Raw genomic sequence first — 9,440 nt, forward strand, 5'->3', positions numbered from 1 at the left:
TCCTTTGCAATTTGATGGAACCCTTAGGCTCTGCTCACCTGTGGAAATATAGGCAAAAGCTGCTTCTCTGAGTGTCCCATTACCTGAAACCCATCCCACTCTTTTGAAAATCCCATTGAAGAATGGAAGCTCACACTCATCATCACGTTCTCCTACAATCCAGGGACTTTAAACAGCAGTTGTCTTCCTGGTTGCCAATCAGGAAATTTCAACTTAAAACAAAACAAAACAAAACAAAACAAAACACAATGGTCTGTATTTGTGGGAGTTACTTCTCCCTGTTTCTGTTCATTTACAATCTCCATTTTGTGTACACCAAACATCTGTCACTCCTTTCTCCCATACCATACAGCAATGTTCCCTCAGGGAAGGAACTACCAACAGGTGGCAGATCCTAGTTCCCTCTCCTGTCCTCTCCCCACCACACCGTGAGTGCAGTCTCAGCCCAGCTTTGCATCCAACACGAGGCCAGGGAGGGTGTTCAGGTCTATCGTGGATGGATGAGCTAGCAGAATCTGGTCAATTCTCCGTTTCTGCTCAGAGTGCGGGAAGATGCTCATCAGCGCCTCCCTCAACTCGCTGGTCTCTGCCCAAGATCTCTGTGCGGGCCTGCCCAGTTTCTGCTGCATCCTAGGCAGTGTGACCGGGACAGTGAAGAGCTGTTGCTGAGGAAGCCCAGGGCTTGGAGAGGCTCCGTGGTTCTGGGGTGGTGGCCAGTGGCTGGGGCTGGGGCTGGGGCTGGGACTGGGGCTGGGGCTGGGGCTGGGGCTGGGGCTAGGGCTCCTGAGGACAGAGTCCAAAGAGCTCATGCCTGGCGGGCCGCTGTCATCAACCAGCTGCTTGTCTGGAGGAAAGAGGTCCTTTTGAAGAAATTCTTACAGCCGAGGTCCGTGCCTTCCCAGAGGGTCATCGGGAACCATAAATATGTCTCCCACGAATGTGTACTGAAGCAGTCTCCTGGCAACAATTTCTCTCCAGGACGCCGACTCAGTCACAAACTCTCTCAGGTTATCATTGGTCACGATGATCCCCCCGGTCTTCTCTGCCAGGTGCAATAGGAACCTGTCATCATGAGAAGAGATTCTTTCTCGGGAGACCATCCGGGCAGGAGTCAGAGCCACTATGCTGAGGTCCTGGAGCTGGCCCAACAGGTGTTGTTCCATGAAGTGAGGATCCCGTCTCGTTCTCCACTGCGGGACAAACACGGTGATGTTTCTGTTGCCAAGCTTCCAGAAATACTCCACGGCGAGGGCTATTCCGTGGCAACTGAAGAACTTTTTCAGGCCATGGGCCATGGCCACGTTACTTCCGTCTATCACCACATGCTTCAGATCTGCCCTGCCGGGCTCATTTCTCAAGGCCAGACTGTATGGGGTCTTGAGGGCCTCTTGAAATCTCTGAACCCCTGTGAACGAGGCAGTGGGGTCCTCATAGGATCCACCCAATTCTGCGGATCCTGTCTCTGAAGGAAACAGCCGGGGCTGCTGCAGGAGTGGCTCAGAAATTGGGGGGCACCTCGGCTTAGGCTCAGGCAAGCCCCCTAAGTGTGAATGCTTTCCACGGGGAGGCTCCTTAGATTCTGCAAGCACAGGTCCCGCGGGTTGTTGAAAACCCTTGTCAGGCGTTCCTCCCTGGGCCAATGGGAAAGGTGGTGGGGGTTGCTGCCCTTGTTCGGTTTCCTCCTGAGCCGGGGGCGACTCAGGTTCCATGGGCTGTCTGTCCATCCCGGCCCCCTGACCCATCACGTACCCTAGTTTCTCCTTCGAGGGCCTTCGGTTCTCTCACTCCCCTTCTCTCGTGTCTCTGCAGCCTCAGTAACATCACAGCTAATTTCGCTTGTTGCACGACTACCACTTCTTGCAGTAGTGCTGCTTTTCCAGAGGCTATTGAGGTACGTTCTTGTTGGACACATATTGGTCCAAGCTTCTCGGAGAGAAAGTAGAGAAGGACAGCTGCAAGTCCAAGTACAAGCAGGCTGGTGATCGCGACGGTGATCAAGGCCCAAAGAACTGCCGCCATGGCTTTCCCGAGGAACCCCTCTAGGCCTTCAGTTTCCCCCCTCTCCAAAATGGAACCTCCTATGTGTTCTCCAGCAGGAGCCAGGTGAAACAGATGCATCCTCTGCAGAGGATCCCAGGGAATTTCTCCTCCTCCGAGGCTCTCCCTCAGACGTCTGCTCTCCTCTGAGACCTTTCTGTCAGATGTCCTCTGCCTCCTGCAATCTTGGTGGGTTCTCTCCTTCCCGATCAGGTTGGGTTCCACTGCAAACACTTCTGGTCCCTTCTGACTCTCGGGATTCACGTGCCTCTCTTCACCAGCACAGAACCGCACTCAGAAAATCAACAATGGGTGGCGGGTTGCTGGAGGGAAGGGGGTGGGGTGGCGATCCAGCACTCAGCTCCACCTCACTGCACAGTGAGAACTCAACTGAGCTGCTCTAGAGTGCTGCACTCTCTTTAAGAAGCCTCCCTTTCCTGGTGGGCGGATCCTATCTCTGATGCTTGCTGAGGAGTCCTTCTCTGATTGGCTCTTTGTCTGCCCCTCCACTAGACCTCACTTCCAATCAAGGCCCTCTCTCTTTCCAAACTAGAGTTCCTTACATTGTTTGGGATTAAGGTGTGTCCTAAGGGTGTGTCAGCCTTTCAGACAGGGGGATTTTCAGGTGTGTCAGTTCCAGCAGGCAGCCCATGAAGATCTCTTGGTGTAACCCCTTGCTAGAGCAGCCAGGTAGCATGATTGAAATTCCTTTACAACTGCCTCCCTCCTCCAGCAAACAAACAGACCAAAAACAATAAAAAACACAAAAACAAACAAACAAACAAACAAACCAGGCTAATTCCTTTTGCTTTTTGCCAAGTTGGACTCAAGTTCCACATGCTATTTATTGGATGATGATGCTGTAGGGTGTTCGAAGTTTACAATGATTTGATCATTTTAGGTGAGCAGTACATCTAGTCCTGCCCCTATCTGATTTGGTGAGCTATGATTTTCTGGACTGGTTGTTGGGCAATGTTATCTCATACTGCATATCTGGACATTCCTCTGCATCAGGGTGGAGAATTTTGGTATTCCTTTGCAACAGTGTGGGTCTTTTCTCAATTCACCTGCTTTTCCTTTTGTCCTTCTGCTTTCTGGAAAAGTACTGATTGAAGTTAGTTTATTATGGGGTATAGATTTCATAAAGTGCCCTGTAGAGCCAACTTGTTCCTTTCATTTTTCTGTATTTTTAAATATGTTTATGTCATGTATTGTGTATGTCATGTGTATAGCATTGTTGAGGCATGCACATATGAATAAGCTGCCCATCGGGATTGAAAAGGATGATCAAATCATGAGACAGACAGTGATGCTGGAAATTGATCTGGGGTCCTTTATGAGGGCAACAGACATTCAACTGCTAACTCATTGTCTTTCTCCAACTTATCTAAGTTTCTTTCCACTTCCGTTTCAAAATCATTGCTAAAACCCCACAGAAACCCCCACTGTTTTTCCAGGAGCTCATTTTGAAATAATTATAATTCCCATGAACTAGTCTCATTATAATAGTTTTAATATATTTTAAATAAATTTTAATAAAGTATAAATAGTCCATCATTCATTATTTTGACACATATTAAGTAAAGGTATTCCTGCTATATGATACATTTCTTCATTATTTACAGTTGCTTTGACAGCATCAAAGGTGGTAATACTTCAGAATAAAATAGACCTCTGCACCCTGCTGTCTGGAACCATTTCAGTGGTACCCAGAACACCAAGTATTTGTTCAAAAAGGCATGTAATGAAGACAGTTATTTTGATCTGTGGATACAGAGTCAGGAGTGGTGAGAGGATGGAATGATCCTTACATTAGATATAGAATGCATGACTATCTGATTTGCATGGATATCTCAGAATGAAAGAAAAAATGGTAAGTAGCTTCAAGTAGCTATTTCGATATAATAACAACACACACAGAGACATACACACAGGAACACACAGACACACCACACACATATACACAGACACACACATGAGTCTATGAAGTCTATGAAGTCACGGTTCCTCACCAGGAACTCACATAACAGTTATAGCGAATCCAAAACTATTTAGAAAACAAATACAATATCATAGCTTTATCTGTATTCTCTGTTTATGCCACTCAGGCACAATATTCCTCCGCAACAGTTTTGATGTGGTTTTTCAGAGGCTTTCTCATTGTATAGTAACTGCAGGAAGTCCTTTTAATATCTAAAATTGTGAGAGGAGAAAGGGTCTTAACTGACATACAGGTTTATATGAGATGTGAGTCTCACACCCATAAAACTATTAGAAGTATTCTAGCTTCAAATAAGAAGTAAACGATTACTCCAAGGTGGATTACAGATTTGAAAAAGCATTTCAAGATTCACAAAATTGGATTTTTTTAGATGGATGTATTTCTAAGTGCTGGGTGCCTTTTAATAGGAAGTTCATTAATAAAAAAATATGGGAATCCTTTTTCTAAAAAAAAAACACATTTACTTAGTTCAAGTTTCCTGATTTTTCAGGCATCATTGATTTTATGAATTAAACCCCTGATATCACTAATGGAGCTACTTTATGAATTTGCTGTTAGCACAAGGTGTAATAATTGATAAAGTAAGATTATGTAAAATCCATCATTAATTTTTGTTTAAATGCCTTTATTAATTATCAACTGCCTAAATATATCTGTACAAATATTCCTGTAAGATACTACTATTCTACTGCTGTAAGACTTACCATGATAAATTTGTTTGAAAACATAATTTGGTAGTAAAATAACAACTGGTTCCAAAATTTTATGAAAATTAAATTATATTGTAAAACCTAATTGGTCTCAACAAAGCCTTCATTGGAATATTTGTCTGTTTTGTTGGGTTTCTTATAACTCTACCTCCCTTCCAACTATTATCCAACCTAATCCCTTCCAACTCCCAGACACTAGGTAGTAGAGAAAGAATGATAAATGGGAAAGGGCCATAGATTTCTATGGACTATTTCCTGATGTTTATGCAGCTCTTATGCTATTTCCAGGTTTCCTGGGACAAGTCCAATCTTCGTCTTCAGGATATTCAGCAATGCAGCAAACCAGCAAGTCAGCAGTAGCAAATGTAACAGTCAATGCAGCAGCAAATGCAGCAGCAGGATGAACCTTAGCAGGACGGAGATCAGAAGCTGCCTTCTCTGTCTGGGAGTGCCCTCTGGCATGCAGACAATGGTTTCTTATCTGCTGTGGATTTCTTACCTGCTACATTTTACAGTTTGAGCACTGCAGAGCATTCATACTGTAATGAAGATGACACCATCTTCATAAATTCTGGCCCTATAACACGTGCTTCTAGTTGCAATATGTCACATATAGGCATTCTAAGAGAAAACATCATTTAAGACATGTTTATATACATATTATTTTATTTAAAACTTGTAACATGTTCCCCTTTAAGATTAAGAGTATTCATAGTAGTGGCGGGTTTTGGGGAGAAAAGATCTTATTCTACAAATGGGAACATGAAGGTTAGGCTAATTCTGTTGTTTCTTTGTCTACAGACAGTATTTACTGATATTGAATATTGTGTTTAACTATGTTGCACTATAAGAAAGAAAAGAGCCTTCCACCTGAGCATATATGCATTCAATTCTTGAGACTCACATGGTGGAGTGAATTGATAACACAAATTGTCCTCTGACCACAAGAACATATGTACCCATACACATAGTAATTAAAAAAGAAAAATTCGTTGAATATATTAATGCAATAAATAAATAAATAAATCCATTTAAGTTCATGTAATTAGCAAGTAAAATAATCTTGTTGTGAAAAGGGATTCTTCTCATATTGTAAGTGGCGATTAATATTTACTATTGATACATCTTTTAGTAACGCTGCTGTTAGTCCTAAACAGCTGTATAACCAAATCACCACACAGAGATTGGGTTTATTTAGTTAACCTAAATAAACAATCATTCCCAGTGATAATGAACTCAATCCTGTGTATGCAACAGAGCATACCTATATCTTCTTGAAAAAACAAGTAAATTAAATAAAGATTGGATATGACTACATCAAAACACTTTATAAATTATATATGATGATTTCCATAAAGATAGGTTCTATAGATTTATAGAAAAAAATAAGCTTATAATGAATGTCTGGGGGTATATCCAGTTTGGTCTCTGGACTCGGAACACAAACTTCACCCAGACAGAATGCACATCTGTTCCCAGCATTCAGGGAAGATAAGAGGTTATCCATACCTTCTGTTGAAGGAACACCTCAGGTTTCTTGAGTGATTCTCTATGAGAACATGGGCCTCCATACCTCTTACAGTGGCTGAAGTGCTGTCAGAAGAAGTTGGTCGCTGCTACATAGTTCTCAGTCTGTATCAACCATAATGGCTTTTTTGCTTTCTCCCAGCTACACAGAGAATTGTCTGTATCACTCTCATTTCAAAAGCTCTCTGGCTTTTTCTCTTTCTGCCCAATATTTTTCAAGTTCTGTTGAAATATAAAGAATTCCACCTAAAATAATTGTATCATGTATATGTATGTATGTATGTATGTATCAAAGCAGAGTCTCACTTTGTAGTAGCCCTTACTGGCCTGGAACTTGCTATATAGATGTGTCCTGAAACCTACAGAGATATACATACCTCTGCATCTTGAGTTCTGGAGAGTCTTGCACCATTACATCTGGATTGAATTACATCTGTGTGAGACATCACAATCCAATCATGAGAAGATAATCTTCACATGATAAGTGCTTCCCATATTAAAGGGAAGAAGATTATGTAAGAAGTGAGAATCTAGATAGTAAATTTCTGATTCTGTGTATCTCAGCATTATCAACAGTTCAGCATTTACTAATTTCTAGACATATCTGTATTGCTGAAGAGTTGTTTCAGCAGTAGAATCATACACTGTAGAGAATATCAGTTCACCTTCCAGAAATCATTTTGGGCAGCTTACAAGCACCTACAACTCCAGCTGCTAGGAATATGTCTCCTTCTTCTGGTCTTATTTGGTCCTGCACCCACATGCACAAAGCCATATTCTCCACAAATGCATTCACCCCATTAAATATAAAGGTTTAGAGACACTTGCTTGTCTTTTAATTTTGCAATATTCATTCCAGCAGAAAATTTAGAGGTTATTGTGCTAGTGTTCTTTCTACTTCTATGCACCACCTTCTTTCTAGAGAATCCCTCATTTTTTATTATGATAGATTCACTACATGTATCTGATTAATTTTAGTACCTCTTACACAAGGCTATTTTTGTCTTTTCTTCCTTCCCCCATTGAATACCTTCTTTCCAATAAGTCATCCTACTAATTTCACATCTTTTTGTATTTGTAGCTTACTTTGATATAAAAAGGTTACCTGCCTCGCATGGATGGGAGGTTGCTTACCTGAGTATGGACTAGTTCTTGTATCATCTGTACAAGATTGGGCACCTCAATATTTCATTACAGAAGGGGTCAGAGCTTATAGGGGCCTACCCTTTCCTGAGGGACTGTGGTGACTTAAAAAATGGTGTCACTTATTTTTTTTATTCTAAGCCTACATCATGACCTCAGTACTTTCCATATGCTCAGTTTTCACTTATTTGTAACCTCAAAAGGATAGGATTCAGTTCAGAGTAAACACACTAGAGTGAAATGTGAGATCTATATCATGAATAAAATCAAGTGGTCAGAGTCCAGGAAATATATGTTTTTATATATTTTCTTTATGAAAGAGTATGCTTAGTAGTTCCAAGCATTATTTCCCCTAACTTCTTGTAGAAATAGCTACAGAACTTACAAAACAAAACGATGGATACTCAGAAGTACTAGGAACTTGATCTAGCCAAGACATTCCACAATCTGCTGCCTTAATGGGTGTGTTGTTTTGTGTTTTGATAAATTATTTTCTGAAATGTCAAATAGATAGCATAATCATGGCCACCCAAGTGTGCATAATTTTACAAAGCTGACACATGCATGTCTTACTGTTTTGAGTTGGTCTTTCAGCCACAGATCAGCAGTGCATTCTTCAAGGATAAAAACTGAGCAAGTATTTTCTTTGTCACCTACAAGTGCAATTTACTGTCTTCGCAATTTTCCAACTTACAAATACAAAGCAAATGTAGGACATTAGAGAAATAAGTACACTAGGTGATTTATGGGGAAGGGGGTTTCATGATACCCAGAATAAACCAGTGTCACATGGTAGATGTAGTAACATTATTGATATCTGGTAAAAACAAACAAACAACAAAGGCAAAGAATGTAAAAAGTAAAACAGTAGCAGGGAAAAATCACATCTGAGTGTGTCAGAACCATGTGTGTGTTAGAACTGTACTGAGCTTCTACTGTGAAGAGCAAACAAATCAGAACTCAGTCACTCAGAAAACAGGGTCAAGGGAAATTCTCATCCTTACATTTCAGCAAATAGTAGGAAGAAAATGATTTCCTGTCATCTAAACATCAGTTTCCAGAAAGACAAATCAACAAGCACCTTGTGAAATGTATTCTAGTAAAAAGTATTTTTCCTTGGGATATTTTGCTAAAGATTCAGAAAGCTGCAAAGCTTTCTGATTTTACAAAGCTGCACAAGGTTAATATTTATTTGCTCAAAAGTTTTTTAACAAAATGACAGACATAAGATAAGTAAACAACAAAGGTAAGAGACACTATCCTAAGAATAAATCATAATATTGAACATAAGAGATGCTCACTTCACAAGTAGCTAAAAAAAAATCTATCAGAGCGTAATGCTGCAGTTTCATTATCTCAGACACGTAGACAGTGGGCACATTGCAAGTTCAAAACTAGCCTGGATTACAGACTGTGCAAAGCTAGCTAGCCTCCATAAATAGGACTGGGGCTAACTAAAGCTAACTGACATGTGAATGGCCCTTTGTCTTGTCACTTTTACTCTAGAAAAAAAATCCAATGGACAACAATGCTACAGATACAAGACAACAACAACATCACTAGACACATGGCATAAGAAAACGAGGAAAGGTGTAATTTTTTTTGCTATTCTTTTGCATAAAAAGGAAATATTCAAACACATACCTTGGCTATTATAATTACAAACCAAAAACAAATGTTCTAAACTTCCAGGTAAATGATTTGCTTTGTTCTACGTATTAGAGTTACATCTGGTTTCATGTTCATGTAGAGACACATAATAATAAATTCTGATTTTTGTACTATTTATACTGAATAGTAGAAAGATTAAAACAAATGCAGGGATGATTTGCTTTAAACAATCAAACAAGGGAGAGCTTCACAAAATAAAGACAGGAATAGCATAGTAGAATTTTTATGTACCATTTTTCTGTCTAGATTAAATATATTAATTTTTAAGTGCATTGAAAGATCAATAGAGAAAGTGGTTTAATAATCCAAAATTACAGAATCAGTTTTCCTTGGGGGTGGAAATCAGAGCA

The 9,440-nt window shown here is 40.5% G+C and overlaps 1 protein-coding gene across 1 annotated transcript; it reads right to left on the reverse strand.

Moving 5' to 3' along the window:
- Positions 1–440: 440 nt before the first annotated feature.
- LOC132651416 (NEDD4-binding protein 1-like) lies at positions 441–1,742 on the reverse strand. Its single transcript, XM_060376628.1, is given in 1 exon segment — positions 441–1,742. A coding segment is annotated over 1 exon segment (1,302 nt).
- Positions 1,743–9,440: the final 7,698 nt, after the last annotated feature.

The sequence above is a fragment of the Meriones unguiculatus genome (assembly GCF_030254825.1).
Source record: "Meriones unguiculatus strain TT.TT164.6M chromosome 13 unlocalized genomic scaffold, Bangor_MerUng_6.1 Chr13_unordered_Scaffold_81, whole genome shotgun sequence".
Lineage (NCBI taxonomy): Eukaryota > Metazoa > Chordata > Mammalia > Rodentia > Muridae > Meriones > Meriones unguiculatus.